We start from the raw sequence: 17392 nt of genomic DNA on the forward strand, positions 1-17392 counted from the left end.
AGTGATCTAATAGAACTAAACTGGTGCTTTCACCACCTGTCATTCGTTTTCAGTAGCCACGCCCACCTTTCAGCTTCCATCCCTGTCAGCCATAATGCAGTTTGGTTATCAAAAACTGCTTTGTGATTTCAATGTTGCTTTGAAAATAATCTATTTTAAGCCAAAAACGGTCATACATTGCTTGTTCCAATGTACCTTGTGTTACTGCTTGTGGAGCCTCGTTCACAGGCTTCTCTCTCTTTCTCTCTCTCTCTGTCTCTCTCTCCTCTTCCTCTAGAGGCCGGACATGTTGGGAAGAGAGAATGCTTAGTAGAAAATGCTAATGTGTCCTCCCTCTCTCTCCCCCCCCCTCTCTCTCTTTCTCTCCCCTGTCTCTCTTTCTCTTTCTCTCTCTCTCTTTCTCTCTCTCTCTCTCTCTCTGTCTCTCTCAGTACAACTATGATAAGAGCATTGTAGACAGTGGAACCACCAACCTCCGGCTCCCTCGCAAAGTGTTCCAGGCTGCAGTCAAGGCCATCGAGGCAGCCTCCTCTGTGAGTTCATCTTCATAGCTCACACCTCTCCCTCCCTCCCTCTCTGTTGTTGACAGTGAAGAGACACTCAGCCAGTGTCTTGTGAAATCCCTTATGCCGTAGGTCTATAATGTCTGTCTCGTCACTTGTCTAGTCTAGTGTCTGTTTGATTAATGTAGTCTCTCTCTCTCTCTCTCACTTTCTCTCTCTCTCTCTGTTTGTATAGCATGTGTTTGTGATAACGCATTTCTGTGTTGACTGGTGTCAATAAAGGACTTTGTGAATCCCCCCCCCCATCTCCCCCCTATCAGACAGAGCAGTTTCCATCTGGTTTCTGGCTGGGGGAGCAGCTGGTGTGTTGGCAGGCGGGCTCCACTCCATGGCACATCTTCCCAGTTATTTCCCTCTACCTGATGAGTGAGAACCGTAACCAGTCCTTCCGCATCTCCATCCTTCCACAGGTACCGCCCACACTTCCTGTCTGTCTTAACCATTGACATCAGAATCAGAATCAGAATCAGAATCAGAATCAGAATTCTTTTATTATAAGTATGTTATAAGTAAGTATATTTGCACATACAGGAAATTGACTTGGTGAGGTTGGTGCGTGGGACATAAAACAACAATATATAAGCAAAACATTTACAAAATACCAAAAGAAAAAACATTTTTGACATTTTATCCAAAGTGACTTACAACAAGTGTTTTATTTGTCATTGGATTCAATTTATCTTATTATTATATTTCATATAAATCCAGCTATTATGAATTCATTAATGTCTTGATATGAAAAGCAGCTAACACGTACATGTAAACTGAAAGGTTCTGTAAGTGCATCTCAGTTGGGTTTAGATGGCAACACTATGCTATGCTAATTGACATAGCAATAGCTGCCCCCATGGCTTTTTAGCTGGTTAATCTGTGTTTATTTTGGACAACTACAGTACAGAGCACGGTACGTAGTTGAACAAGCCGATGGGGCGGTTAGCTCCCGAATAATAACTCTGTTGCCCCTTATTGAGGGTAGGCTATATCCCTGGGGAGACTGGTGGAGGTAGAAATCAGAGGATGGGCTCATTGTAATGCATGGAACGAGTGAGCCCGTCACGTGTGCCCGTCCTCCGATTTCTACCTCCACCAGCCTCCCCTGCTATACCCACTGTAGGTGTTGTGTCCTGACCGGTGTCGTGTTTGTCTTTGCGCCCCTGCAGCAGTACCTGCGTCCAGTAGAGGACGTGGCCTCGGCCCAGGAGGACTGCTACAAGTTTGCCGTGTCCCAGTCCAGCACCGGGACGGTCATGGGCGCTGTCATCATGGAGGGCTTCTACGTAGTCTTCGACCGCGAGAGGAAACGCATCGGGTTCGCTGTCAGCACCTGTCACGGTGAGGGTGGTGGGGAGGCTACTGTGTGTGTGTGTGTGTGTGTGTGTGTGTGTGTGTTTGTCTGTGTGTGTGTCTGTCTGTGTGTCTGTGTGTGCATGTCTGTGAGTGTGTGTGTGTGTGTGTGTGTGTGTGTGTGTGTGTACAGATATATGCATCGTTCTACTAATCTGATCTTTGCGTGTGACACGCTCCATCTCTCGTCCGTCCCCCTGCCCTCCACCACAGTGCATGACGAGTTCCGCACAGCGTCGGTGGAGGGGCCATTTCACGGCGTGGACCTGGAGGACTGCGGCTACAACATCCCCCAGACGGACGAGTCCACCCTCATGACCATCGCCTACATCATGGCGGGCATCTGTGGCCTTTTCATGCTGCCGCTCTGCCTCATGGTGTGCCAGTGGCGCTTCGCTGGTTGTCTCCGCCCCCTCGGCGCTGGGGACTTCGCTGACGACATCTCCCTCCTCAAATAAGAGGCCGTTGATAGAGAGTGAGCCTCCCCTATGCACTGTTCTATCTCTGAGGCACAGCCTGCCACAGGAGATAATATGCTTTGTTATTGTTCTGGGTGCTCCATAGCCTCGTTGAGTGGGGCGTCACAGGTTCACACACATGGACGATGGTGGTTGGTGGGTTGGTTGGTTGGTTGGTGGGCTGGTTGGTTGGTTGGTTGGTTGGCTGGCTGGTATCACAATGATTGGATCTGTCTGTGATCAGTGTTATGGGAGCCACTGAGATTTTGGATTGTGTGTGTGTATGTGTGTGTGTGTGTGTGTGTGTGTGTGTGTGTGTGCGCATGTGTGTGCGCATGTGTGTGCGCATGTGTGCGTGTGTGTCAAAGGTGGATATACTCACCTGCTTGGTTGAAATGGCCACCTTCATAAAGACAGCAGCTTTGTTGATAAAAGGGCATGATACATGTATAGATTATGTGCGTGCGTGCGTGCGTGCATGCGTGCGTGCGTGCGTTTGTTATTGTATGAGGCGTGTGTGTGTGGCATAAGGATCACAATAGATGACCTAAAAAAAAAAAAAAAGAAATCTGGAAATGATTTGGAATTGAATACGAACAATTTATTTAATTTTACATCAACAGAACCAGCTCTAAGGTACGCTACAGTAACTGATAATTGTGTGAACATATAAAGGAGAGCGCTATAGCACTTGAATATCCAATTCAATACATGTTTATGGTGATACTTGGTGTGCATTGAAAAGCTTAGATTGTGTATTTAATACAACTAATATAAGATGAAACTCCTGTATGGTTCATGTTGGTGCAGTACGTACGGGTGCTGTCGGCACATCACCTCACTGCTAGTGATGTAAATACATGCACAACACTGAACACACACACACACACACACACACACACACACACACACACACACACACACACACACACACACAGCCTACAAATGATTCTCACCTATAGCAACTTCAAAACCTCCAAACAACTCCAGCCAACAGCTGAAATACCAGCAAAATCAGACACACACACACACACACACACACACACACACACACGTGTAACTCCCCAGTGAAGTATATTGTATGCACTACTTCCCATGACGAGCCTGATTTTACCACATGCCACGTGTACAGGAACACGTCTACTAGTGGAGGCTGTTGGACGTAGGAATCGGAGGACAGAATGAGGAACGGTATCAAACACGTGTTCTGTCCTCTGATTTCTACCTCCAACAGCCTCCACTGACATTAACAGGGACAGATTCTGCCCTCTCTGAACTGCTGTAAAATATCCAGAACTCTATCTATCCGTCAGAGTGATGTGACTCTGACAGCACACACTACCAATAAAGTACTTAATATAACTGGAAATGCCTCGTGTCGTAAACTTGGGTGAATGACGTGTGTTGCCATAGAGATCCAGCATTTATACAAATTTCCACTGATTGCTCCAAGAGGGGTGCTGTAGTAAACAAGTCAAAATCCCAAATTGCTGACTGATTGTCACCGATTCACACAAGGGGGGGTGGGGGGGGGGGGGGGGGGCTACATCATTCTTGGGGGACAGCATGTTCCCTGTAGACTTGTTTCATGTTTTGATGTGCCATAACAGCAAAGTACATATGTTGATTATAGTGTAACAAAGTGACTCTTCAAAAAATGCTGAAAGAGTATTCAGAGGGGGATTCTGTCATAGTAGTTGGATTGATGTGTCTGCCAGGTGTTTTGGACATACAGTACGTACAGAATGAATGGGGCCCTATGGCCAAATTAACAAAAATTGCATGATAGGGACAAGTGGCAGGGAGAGGATGGACAGATCATCCCCTACAAAGACATGCTTGACTCCTATCATATCTACAGAACAGCAACTGTATCAGTGGAGGCTGGTGGAGGTAGAAATCGGAGGACGGGAATTCCATGCCTTACAATGAGCCCATCCTCTGTTTGCTACCTCCACTGAACTGTATGCCATGCCTTGCTTCTAGTTGAGGTGACTATATTAACGGGCTGTCCTGCATAAAAGGAAACATGTACCATACATTTACAAAACATGACACGATAGTGGTGACCATTTAAATGTTTAATAAATCTTTAAATAGGTTGAGTATAACATTTACATGTTACTGAGAAAATAGAGTAGTCCCATCGTTTCATAAAAATATACAATTAAGTGAGTTGAGTTCCTTTTACAGTTGAAAGTACAAGATAGCTAACAATAATGATATAACGTAACTTTTCAATCACTTTCATATCTGGGTTAAATGTTGATGCGTTCAGTACAAGCAAGACAAAAACCTGCATATTTTCACAATAAAAGCCAAATACATTTTTTTTTTTTTTTTTTAAATGCATCAATAAATAATCAATTCAATATTTTTCATAAATTTCATAATAAACTATAGTTTCAACTGTACATCGACAAATATCAACAGGTTGTTCTTGTCATCCTTTCAAGGCACTTGCTGAAACCAGCTTTGTACTTAATACAATACAAGTTCATACCACTTGTCAACCTACACTTGCCCACCCCAACACTAACTCTAACCCACAATGCCTTCTGCATGACTAGTAAAACCAGTAACTTTTACACATAGTATATCATTAACATGAACAAAAAACAAATTGTGTGATTTAGGAGTAATTCTTAAATAGGAGTTTTAACGGTTGGTTGACTAGCATGTTTCTGAGGGATGTGATTGTCATTAGAACCTCATGATGGTGATGGTGATCATGATGGTGCTCATACTATTTTGGGGAGGCTGGTGCATTTAGTTTTTCAGTTTTATACTGTCTCCATTTCTGGGATGATGGGGAAAGTGAAATAATGAAGAATATTAAATTATATTATGGTGGGAGTACATTTAGCAGTCAAATATTTCTATATTCATGTCAGTTTTGCAGGACTGAATGTTTGTTTGGCTGTCTCCATTGACGTTCCACTTTACCAGTGTATTTGTTTTGTAATTTATGTGTCTAAGTTTGAGATTTGTCTGAAACATTGTTCTCTGCTGCTGCTGTCTGACTCAATTAGGCTATAACCTGAATAAATAAAAGTTAAATAAAACAAATACAAATCTGTCCATTTGTAAGACCAGAGAGACACTGAAATGAAATGGCATAGGACAACGTATAACATAGGAGGCGCACTCATCATATTTTGAGTAAATTAAGCACAAATAACAATCATTTTGAACCATTATAAAAAAATAAAATTAAAATTAAAAATCATGCTGAATTGTATTGATGAAACAAAAAAATTATATAATATAATAATAATAATAATAATAAAAAAATGATAGATTTTCAAGTGAGACAGGAGGACCAACCCTCGGCATCCTATATGATAACATCCTACTCTAATGATGTCACTGGGAACCACAACATCAGACATGAAGAGAGAAAGTATAAAGAAGAGAGAGACAGGTATCTACATCAGGGGAGACAGGTATCTACATCAGGGGAGACAGGTATCTACATCAGGGGAGACAGGTATCTACATCAGGGGAGACAGGTGGAGGCAGACATCGGAGGAGGGCCTTATTGTAATGCATGGAACGGAATACGTGTTTGATACCGTTCCTCATTCCGTCCCCTGCATTAAAATGAGCCTGTCCGTCTACCTCTGCCAACCTCCCCTGATCAGCACATCATGTTGTCTGAATCCACCATGACACACACAAATTATCAAATAAAAACCTTTCTGTAAAAATCTGTAAAAGTCTGAGTCTTTTTTTTTTTCTTTTTTTTTTTAAAAGTTGGATCAACATAAAGAAAATCTACCCAGGAGCAACGCCACAGGTTAAACATTCTTATTTCAGCAACATACTGTATCTGTAAAACAAGATGCGGTTACAGATGGTATGCACCAGCACTAGCCCCTAATACAGTTTGTAGTAGTAACCATGATGACTCCAGCAGCTGCAACGTTAACAGGCCACTCGAGGATATAGACATGAAGCAGGGGAGGCTGATGGAGGGGAGAAATCGGAGGACGGGCTCATTGTAATGCATGGGACGGAATGAGGAACGGTATCAAACACACACTTGATGGAATGAGGAATGGTTTTGTTTGGTTTTGGAATGGTATCAAACAAAACACTTGTTTGATACCATTCCTCATTCCACCCATGCATTACAATGAGCCCGTCCTCCGATGCCTACCTCCACCAGCCTTTCCTGGGCCATGAGGAATGTGTAACAGCAGGGACAACCTTGGCCCCTATTCAAACATTTAAAAAAAAAAAAAAAAACATCCTTTCTCTCTCAGTTAATTATCACTGATCCTTAACATGATTGGATTGGTCAAAGCAAGCTCAATACATGTGGGATCAGTCATGCCATCAAGGATGAGAGAAAGGAAGGATGCAGAGTAGTAGGTCAACTGACCTGAAGTAACATCTTCAAGGCTGTTGATGTTTCACCAGAGGGGTGTGTAACACAGACACAGACACACAGACACACACACACACCTGGTCCAGGAGGAGTAGTCTACGTCTAGGTCAGCTGTCCTAAGTGGCTGTAGCCTTGTCAAAACCATTGATGTCCCCTGGAACCAGACCCTCTTCAATGGCAGCTTTGGATTGTTGCACCTGAAACACATGTATGAATGAACACAAGCCAGATGCATGCTACACATCCTCTTCCACATCAACACATCCACATAGAGAGAGAGAGAGAGAGAGAGAGTGTGTGTGTGTGTGTGTGTGTGTGTGTACGCACTTGCGTGTGTGTGTGTGTGTGTGTGTGTGCGCACTTGTGTGTGTGTGTGTTTGAATACTTTTCTTGAAGGCCTAGACCAGCACTCACCTGAAAGGGTAAGCTGATACCCACAATGCATTGCAGCGTGCTGCTGTAGTAACACAGCACACACTCCCCTCCGAGCACTGGGATCTGATCTTTACTCACATACACCTGAGGGAACACAGAGAGACATCTATATCACACACACACACACACACACACACACACACACACACACACACACACACGCACACGCACACGCACACGCACCTGGATGAGCTCATCATCAAAGGAGACCTCATCATCCTTCACCCAGGTGTAGGTGATGTAGTCTGATACACTCCTGAAGCCAACCTGAAACACAGGAATACAACTATAATACCTTTGTGATCTTGTCTTGTATAGAGACAACTGGGATGTCAAGATGGAGGTCCTACTGCCACCGTAAATTTACTTTCAGAAAATCCCTATGGGGAAAAATGATTGGTGTTCTACGAACTACATTTCAACGGCAATGCTTTTTAGCCCTATTCACTCAACATTCAACATTGCTGATGAGTACTTAGATTCTACATCTACTGTAGATGTTTAAAACAAACAACAACAAAAAAAATGATTATATGAAAACAGAAATGGGAAAAGGATTCAACACAAGAACTGTCTGGAGGGGTTACCAGTGTCTGGTGGCGGTGGAAATTGGAGAACATTGTAATTGTCATTGTAATGCATGGAATTGAATAAGGAATGGTATCAAACACACACCATTCCTCATGGTATCAAACTCACACCATTCCATGCATCACAATGAGCCCGTCCTCCAATTTCCACCTCCGCCAGCCTCCCCTGAGTCTGAGGCATTGCGTTACAACAGCTAGCGGGAGACTCTGTCCACAACTGGAGTTCGGGTGACATGGGTCGTGCCAGAATGACGACACCTGTCCACAGACAATGGACTGTGCATCCGTATTTGTGCACCCCTCCACCCACTCCATGCCCGAGGCTGACCTTGTAGAGGCCTATCCAGTCCCAGGCACTGGAGGGGAAGGGCTGCAGGGGGGTGTAGAGCACCATGGCATCAAAGTCTGCACTCCACTCCCCCTCGGCACTCACACGCACCAACTGAGTCTCATACTTCTTCTTCAACTGCAGCAGAGAGAGAGAGAGAGAGAGAGAGAGGGAAGGATAGAGAAGAGAGGGATGAAAGGGGCAGGAGAGAGAGAGAGAGAGAGACAGAGAGAAAGGGAGAGAGAGGGGGCAAGCAGGAGAGAGAGAGAGAGTGAGAGAGACAGAGACAGAGAAAGATAGAGTGGAGGGAGATGGAAAGAAAAGCATTTGATATGATAAGGCTTCACAATATGAAAAAAATACATATACAGTATATACTAAATCTCTTACCAGACTACTGTGAGTATATACTAAATCTCTTACCAGACTACTGTGAGTGTAGTCTATAACTTATTAAACTCAGTTTGTCAGTACTAGGCTTTAGTGTAGGGTCCCATGTCATGTGAATGAGACAAAAATGGGGCGTGGCCATTCTGGTCTGTTTCGGGGGTTAGTCGAGTTTCAGGAAGTAAAGGGACTTGGGACTCTAGGTGTATATGCTCTATGGTACTAGTGTCTCACCTCCAGGGTAAAGACGCCGATCACAGGTTTGTGGTCACTGATGCCGTACTCCATGTTGCTAGTGTAGATGTCCTGTTTGATCTTCAGCTGAAACTCCTCCTCCTCCTCCTCCTCCTCGTGCAGCTTGCTGTGCTTCTCATCTAATCCTGAGTCGGTATGCTCTTCCTTCGGCTCTGGGGGCGGGGCTTTGGGCTTCACCCGCCACAGGATCCTGTCCGTCCAGGCTGGCTTTCGCTTCTTCCCACTGGACGGACGGACAGACGGACAGACGGACGGGAGAGGGAACGTGAAAGAACAGACAGACATTTAGAGAAATAATATATTTCTCTATTTCTGTGTGTGTGTGTGTTACATTTACATTACATTTACATTTTTGACATTTAGCAGATGCCTTTATCCAAAACGACTTACAACAAATACATTTGTCTAAGTAACTGAATCATCTATCCATCAGTCATCATAAGAAAAAGTAATCTATCTCCAGGGGCCATTGGCAGTCACAATGCTAGAAGAAGGAAGAATTAGTTTTTTTTCTTAATTTATTTACAGTAGAGAAACTGGGGGGTACAGGGGGGTAGTGGGGATGAAGAGGTCTTTAGGAGGGACAGTTAAGATGTAGCCTGAATAGATGGGTTTTCAATCTACGGCGGAAGCTCGGAAGTGACTCTGCAGTCCTGACAGTAGTGGGAAGCTCATTCCACCAGCGGGGCGTCAGGACAGTGAAAAGCTGTGACCGAGTAGTGCGACTGCTGCATGAACGTAGAGACAGCGGTGCCAGGTGGGCAGCCGAGGTGGACGAGTGGAGTGATCTTGCAGGAGTTTGGGGACTGACCATTGCTTGCAAGTAAGGAGAGGCTATTCCCTTTGCCGCCCGATAGGCGAGCACCAGGGTCTTGAATCTGATGCGAGTGGCGACCGGGAGCCAGTGAAGGGTGTGAAGGAGGGGGGTGACATGGGAGAATTTGGGGAGATTGAACACCAGAAGCTGCAGAAGTCTGATGGCAGAGGCGGGGAGCCCGGCCAAGAGTGCGTTGCAGTAGTCAAGGCGAAAGATCAGTGTTGTGCTGCTTCTATGGTGAGCCACCCCCCCCCCCCTACACCACCTTGCATAGATAGATAGATAGATAGATAGATAGATAGATAGATAGATAGATAGATAGATAGATAGATAGATAGATAGATAGATAGATAGATAGATAGCCATAGGCTAGGCTATTATTGTTAGGCCCACACTATTATTATTATTATTATTATTATTATCATCATAGGCCTATTATCATTACTAGGCTATTGTTATAATTGGCAGTAGCACCAGACTTCTAATGTGAGCTTGCAGGCATTATTATTATTATGAGTAGTGGTAGGCCTATTATCATTACTAGGCTATTGCTATATAATTATATGAGGTTACATGCTTTATTGTTGTTGTTGTTATTATTATTATTATCATTATCATCAGTAGGCCTATTATCATTACTAGGCTACTGCTATAATTGGGAATTGGCAACAGACCTCTGATATGAATTTATGCTTTATTATTGTTATTATTACTAGGCCTAATAGTAGGCATATCATCTGCATTTTTTTACAGAAGCTTGCAGGTTGGCGATGTTAATGTGAGACCTGAGCCTGCTTTGCCTTGCAAAGATCCTCAATTCTTGGCGCAATGTCTGATAAACATAGCCTCAAATCATCCTTGATTTGTGCACGATTGCGGTATTTGCGGTATTTCATTCATCGTACCTTCGAAGCTTTTTTTGCAGCTGGTGGTGCGTCGGTTGCCTTGTTGGTCCTCACTCGAAATCTCTCCATTTTTGTTTGGTTTTGAAATAATTTGGATGTGGATTAGTTGTGTTTTCAATCAAGTTTAGGCTATGATGTAACGATGTGTGCGTGTGTGGCTATGTTGAGAGACTAGTATCGTATAGTATTAAAAAATATTTTTTAAGACTTAACAATTGTAGTCCTTTGTGAGTGGGTGAGTGTGTGTGTGTCTTAGTCGCGTGGGTCGTATAGTTGTGTTGCAATACGGTGAAAAAGTTGCTAGCTAGTTAGCTAAGTGCACGCCTAGCAGTTAAAAAAATTACTGGCTAGGGCTGAGATGGGGATAATCTTTAAAAAGACTGTTTGTGGGGTTAGTCCTTAAAAAGACTGTTTGGGTTTTGAAGTATAGGCCTAAATAAGTCGATATCGAGAATGATAACCGATAGACTAGCGAGAGTTGGCACAAGCGAACTTGGCAAGAGACTAGACTAGAGTGAATGGAGCTACGACGCGTGCGGACGCTTATATAGTAGCACTTACGTGACGTTGCGTCACAGGCTCAAAATACTACCCCCTGTATTGGTAGATTTGAAATGAAACTGTGTGGTTGATTTGTTTGTGTGTTATAATAGTCCAACCACTTGCATTTCGACATGGGGGGGAATCTGTTGCATCTCCTTTGTAGGTCTACTAATAGCCAGTGAGTCCGTGATTTTTCGTGTTTTTTTGTGTGTTTTTTTCCCCCTCCCATCCTGTAGCCTACTAGTGTCCGGTTGAGAACCACTGTTGTAGAGGAAGAATCTACAGGAGCGTGCTGTCGCTGTGATGTTCGCCGTACAGGATAAGTGGTTGTCAAGGATCACCCCAAGGTTCTTGGCTGTCTGGCAGGAGGTCACATTAGATTTCTCTACTGTGATGGAGAAGTCTTGGAGAGGGCAGGCTTTCCCCGGGAGAAAGAGCAGCTCAGTCTTGTTAAGGTTGAGCTTGAGGTGGTGGGCTGACATCCAAGCGGAAATATCTGCAAGACACTCAGAGACACATGTTGCCACCTGTGAGTCAGAGGGGGGGAAAGAGAGAAAGAGTTGAGTGTCATCTGCATAGCAGTCGTAGGAGAAACCATGTGAGGAAATTACTGAGCCAAGAGATTTGGTATAGAGGGAGAACAGTAAGGGCCCTAGGACAGAGCCCTGGGGGACCCCAGTGGTGAGGGCTCGTGGTGAGGGCTCGTGGAGAGGACAGCGATCGGCCACGTCACCTGGTAAGAGCGATTGGCCAGGTAGGATGCAAACCAAGAGAGTGCAGAGCCAGAGATGCCCAGTTCTGTATCGGGTGGGTTACTGTGTCGAATGCAGCAGACAGGTCCGGAAGAATAAGAATAGAGGAGAGGAAGGAGCTCAAGCAGAGTGGAGGTTCTCCGTGACAGCAAGGAGAGCAGTCTCAGTAGAGTGCCCAGCCTTAAAGCCGGATTGGTGAGGGTCAAGGAGGTTGTTCTGAAGGAGATAGTGAGACAGTTGGTTAGAGACATCACATTCAAGGGTTTTAGATAAGAAGGAGAGAAGGGATACCGGTCTGTAGTTATGGACAGCAGACGGGTCAAGAGTTGCTTGACTCTGCTGTCTTAAAGGCAGCTGGGACAGATCATGTGGATAGTGAGGATTGGAGATGGATTGGAGAAAGGGGGAGGGGATAGGATCGAGGGGGAAGGTGGTTGCCCGCTTGGATGTGACCAGTTTTAGAATATCATCAGAGGAGAGAGGGGAAAGAGCTGACAAACCAGAGAGTGTAGCACAGAGGGTTTGGGAGGAGTGGTAGCAGTGTTGGCGAGAGGTAGAGAGAAAGAGCTGCTAATGTCATCAACCTTCTTTTCAAAGTAGGTGACAAATTCATCCGCAGACAGGGAGGAGGGGGGAGGGGGAGGAGGTGGGTGGAGAACAGTTTCCTTGGGTCAAAGGCAGAGGATTGAATTTTGGAATGGTAGTAAGAAACTTTAGCAGCTAATGCAGATGAGGTGTAGTTGAGGTTTTAGGTCTTGTGTTTAGGTTCTGGTCTTGTGTTGTGTGTTTGTGTGTGTCTGTGTGTGTGTGTGTGTATGTGTGTGTGTGTGTGTGTGTGTGTGTGTGTGTGTGTGTGTGTGTGTGTGTGTGTGTGTGTGTGTGTGTGTGTGCATATTTAAACTGTTACCTGCTGTCATAGTCCTCAGAGAACCTGTCAAACTTGTAGGTGGGTTGGAAGTCCAGAGGTCCCTCCTCAAACTCCTGTAGAAACACCTCTTTCTGCTTCATCATGGTCAGCTGAGAACACAACAAGACAAAGATCATATCTTAAAACAGCCACAGGGGAAAACACTCATTCAAACATCAACAAATCATACCATACTAAACAAAGCAGCCAGTGGGGGGTGACGTTCTGCTAACAGACACCAATATTAACAGAATCTCATCTACCAAGACTGCGGTTCTGTCCATTATGCAGCCTCTATTGAGACACAACCACACTGCAAAGAGCCAATAATCATAATAATGATATAATAATAATGTATTAATCATAATTTAATCATAATAATAATGTATTATTATTAATAATAATAATGTATTATTACTAATAATAATAATGTATTATAATTAATAATAATAATAATAATAATAATAATAATAATAATAATAATAACAATAATATAATAATATAGTAATAATAATAATTATATAATAATAATAATGGCAGATTTGGGTGCTGTTGTTGAGGAAGCCTGTAAGCAGGAGGACACCCCAGTATGTGTATGGTGATATCATATTGTATCGCTGAGTCTAATACACAGGTTATATACACTCACCAACACTTTATTAGGAACACTACACTAATACTGGGTAGGGCCTCCCTTTATTAGGAACACTACACTAATACTGGGTAGGGCCTCCCTTTATTAGGAACACTACACTAATACTGGGTAGGGCCTCCCTTTATTAGGAACACTACACTAATACTGGGTAGGGCCTCCCTTTGGATTCAAAACGGCCTCAATTCTTTGTGGCATTGATTCCACAAGATGTTGGAAACATTCCTTTGAGATTCTGGTCCATGATGACATGATTGCGTCACGCAATTCCTGCAGATTTTTCAGGTGCACTTTCAAGCTGTGAATCTCCCGTTCTACCACATCCCAAATGTGTTCTATTGGATTCAGATCCGGTGACTGGGAAGGCCACTGAAGAACACTGAACTCATTGTCATGTTCATGAAACTAGTTTGAGACGACTTTTGCTTTGTGACATGGTGCATTATCATGCTGGAAGTGCCATTAGAAGATGGGTAAATTGTGGCCATGAAGGGATGCACATGGTCAGCAAAAATACTCAAATAGGCTGTGGCATTTAAGCGATGATTGATTGGTATTAACACCATTACACCACCTCCACCATGAGAAGGTGTACAGGTGTTCCTAATAAAGTCCTAAGTGAGTGTATATGTATATGAAGCCATACTACCATTTTCTAACCCTAGGGGACATCCATGGGAACCCACCTCAAAGATACTGTATAACTAGTCAGGGCAGGCTTATGGAGGTAGAAATCAGTATTGTAATGCATGGGATGGAATGAGCAATGGTATCAAACATGTGCGTTAGATACCATTCCTCATTCCTCATTCCTCATTCCATTCCATGCTAACAAACACAACCACCAGCCTCCACTGTAACAGGGGTATCCCTCATAAGCCTGACCTGGTCCTTGCTCCATAACAAGTTGAAGGTATGTTTGTCAATACAGGTGCGCAGGAAGTGCATGCCGTGGTCCTGGATACGGAAGTTCAGATCCCCAAACCAGAAGACCAGTCTGAGAGAGGGAGGGATGAAGGGAGGGAGAGAGGGGGGGGAGGGGAGGGGAGGGGGAGAGGGGAGGGGGAGAAGGAGAGGGGAGGGAGAGAGAGGGAGGGAGAGAGAGAGGGAGGGAGAGAGAGAGAGAGAGAGGGAGAGGGAGAGGAAGGAGGGAGGGAGGAAGGGAGAGTGCGAGAGAGAGAGAGAGAGAGAGGGAGGGAGACCACCGTCAAAGTTCAACACAGAGATAACATTTTCTCATCTAACAACCAGACATGGTACACACCAGGGGAGGCTGCGGGAGGTCGAAATTGGAGGACAATGCTCATTGTAATGCATGGAATGGAATATGTATCAAACACATTCTACCTCCACCAGCCTCCACTGACTCCATTGTCTTATGACAGATTGTGCAACTCAGTTCACAACTGAAGTTCACACACGTGTTTAATACCATTCCTCATTCCATTCCATGCATTACAACGAGCCTGTCCTCTGATCTCTACCTCCACCAACCAGCCTCCCCTGGTGCACGTCCTCACCCTCAGTTCCTCAATCAAACTGAAACAGCACATAACTAACTTGTGGTCGAGAATGTGTGGCGTGTTTTGGGGGTTGAAGGTCTGCGTGTCCAGGATGTACTCAAACTCGTCGACGCGCTGCGTGGTGTACTGCATGTGGGCAGCCAGGTGGCAGTTGAGGAAGCACAGCATGTGGCCATAAAAGGACAGACGGACGGACACACCTCCTTTATTACCCTGAGAGAGAGAGAGAGATAGTGAGAGAGAAAGAGGGAAAGAGAGAGAGAGAGAAATAGAGAGAGAGAGAGTCAGTTTGTGATCTTACCCAGTAGCCAAAGATGCCAGTTTGTGATCTTAGACCTTACCCAGTAGCCAAAGATGCCAGTGCGTGTGTACGTGGCCTGGATGTCTCGTATGAAGGGGACGTGGGCCAGCTTGGAGAAGAACAGCAGTAGGAGGCCCTGCATTCTGATGGAGGATACCTGCAACAACAGTTACGTGGTCCTCTGTGGTTCAGTTGGTAGAGCATGGCGCTAACATCGCTTAGGTTGTGGGTTCGTTTCCCACTGAGACCATATATACTGAAAAATGTATGCACTCACTGCAATGTAAGTCGCTTTGGATAAAAGCATCAGCTAAATGGCATATATTAATTAGCATAGCATCCCCTATTATTGGGCGCTAATGTGCATTTTAAGCTACATTCATGCCATACACGTTTTAAATATTGTTGAACAATCAACACTGTGAGTTTATTGAGTTCAGAATAATGATAGCTAACATATTAACAACACACCAGTTTGATACAAATGTTCATTTTCTTGTTTTATCGGACAATGTCAGTCGCAGTACAGCCAAAAAAAGGACCCCTATTATCGGTCACCCACTCTCCTATTATTGGTCACTTTACCTTTTTCAAAGGTAAAATAAATCATACTATCATCCGTTTGTTTTTACCCGGAAAACTACCTATTTCTACCTCACAACCTCAACTTTAATAGATTTCATAGATAGAAACGGCTTTAAGGCCTTAAGGCCTCACAGACTTGTCACGCTGTTGTGCTGCACTGCCACCCAGAGGTCGAGGTTGAGTTGCACTATTGCCCATGCTGTGGAAATATGTGCTGTACATTACCTTCTCCTTAAACAAACAAACATGATACTGCTAACTCCTTTATTTTCCAGCCTGTTTTTAAGCAGTGACTTACTACTAAGAAAAGTACTGGGTAAAAGCGTTATTACCTGATAATTGCATATTAACTAAGTATATGCTATTTAGTACCAGACAGGTACTACTCTCTCTCAGAGGTAAGAATGGAAATCTCTCTCTCTCTCTCTCTCTCTCTCTCTCTCTCTCTCTCTCTCTCTCTCTCTCTCTCTCTCTCTCTCTCTCTCTCTCTCTCTCTCTCTCTCTCTCTCTCTCTCTCTCTCTCTCTCTCTCTCTCTCTCTCTCATGCTCTCTCTCTCTCTCATGCTCTCTCTCTCTCTCATGCTCTCTCTCTCTCTCATGCTCTCTCTCTCTCATGCTCTCTCTCTCTCATGCTCTCTCTCTCTCTCTCTATGCTCTCTACCTTCAGGTATCCTTGCGGTGCCAGAGTGGACATGAAGAGGTGACTCCATGAGTCTTCCAAGGCCATATCTGTCATGAATCTCAGAGGAGCAGCGTACACCTCCTGGAGACTGTAACAGTGCACATACAGGCACAGGAAATTAATAGTTGACTTTATCTACGGGGAGAGCACTGAAATTCAGATTTACACCATATACAAATCCATTTCAAATATCAAATCAGAGATTTCTATTCAATCAACACGTGGCCATTCTGCCACCCACCCAATCACGTAGAGGTCTGGGGTCTTGGGGGAGTTGAGCTGGAGCAGGGAGGTGACTTCATCAGGAGGATCAGCTGTGCCAACGTTCCATGTGACCATGTGGAGCCTGTGTGTGTGTGTGTGTGTGTGTGTAAAGGGGGGGAGGGGGGGGGCAGAGAGAGAGAGAGGTAAAAAGAGAGCAAAAGAAAGGAAAATAGAGAGAGAGAGAGCCTAGGTTTTAGTTCAACAGGCTAGGTTTTAGTTCAAAATATTCTATGTACTGTATATACAAAGCAGGGGAGGTTGGTGGAGGTAGGAATCGGAGGACATGGTCATTTTAAAGCATGGAACGGAATGAGGAATGGTATCAAATGATATCTTTGCATTACAATGATCCCCCAATTTCTACTTCAACCAGCCTCCACTGCTACAAAGGATACGGGGAAGGCAGACAGAAAGAAAGAGAGAAAGAGAGAGAGAGTGAGGAACCCTCCTGTAGCCTAATCTCCACCTGAAGCTGTCTCTCTTGGGCCGTCCGGCCCTCTTTCCACAGACAAGGAAGGCTTCGTCCAAGGTGCGGACCACCTGCTCATGCAGCTTGTCATTGGGGTCCAGGTCGTCCACACAGGCCATGAGCTGGATGACTCGCTGACTCAACAGCAGCCGGCTGCCTGTGGACTGGGTGGCAGAGCTGGTCAAGCTGTCGGAACGGACGCGGCCCATACTACCAAAAAGCTGGCGGATCTCATCCAT

The 17392-nt window shown here is 44.6% G+C and overlaps 2 protein-coding genes across 2 annotated transcripts in view; one reads left to right on the plus strand and one right to left on the minus strand.

Moving 5' to 3' along the window:
- Window positions 1-2365, plus strand: part of LOC310822733 (beta-secretase 1-like) — a gene marked incomplete at both ends in the record, with an annotated part of 6771 nt that extends 4406 nt beyond the window's left edge. Inside the window, 4 exons of the mRNA XM_083695182.1 lie at window positions 432-533; window positions 824-973; window positions 1724-1895; window positions 2121-2365. Coding sequence (XP_083551308.1) covers window positions 432-533; window positions 824-973; window positions 1724-1895; window positions 2121-2365 — 669 coding nt within the window. The remainder of the gene's footprint in view (window positions 1-431; window positions 534-823; window positions 974-1723; window positions 1896-2120) is intronic.
- A 2073-nt stretch (window positions 2366-4438) lies between these two features.
- LOC310822982 (inositol polyphosphate 5-phosphatase K-like) lies at window positions 4439-17392 on the minus strand (the record flags this gene model as incomplete). The annotated part of the gene is made up of 12 exons (XM_083695603.1): window positions 4439-6955; window positions 7173-7277; window positions 7377-7460; window positions 8112-8249; window positions 8733-8976; window positions 12678-12787; window positions 14215-14326; window positions 14890-15065; window positions 15194-15310; window positions 16400-16508; window positions 16662-16766; window positions 17151-17392. The coding sequence occupies 12 exons, from the start codon at window positions 17390-17392 to the stop codon at window positions 6875-6877; spliced, it is 1623 nt and encodes a 540-aa protein (XP_083551729.1). The 3' UTR covers window positions 4439-6874.

Source organism: Argentina silus (genome assembly GCF_951799395.1).
Source record: "Argentina silus genome assembly, chromosome: X".
Taxonomy (NCBI): Eukaryota; Metazoa; Chordata; class Actinopteri; order Argentiniformes; family Argentinidae; genus Argentina; species Argentina silus.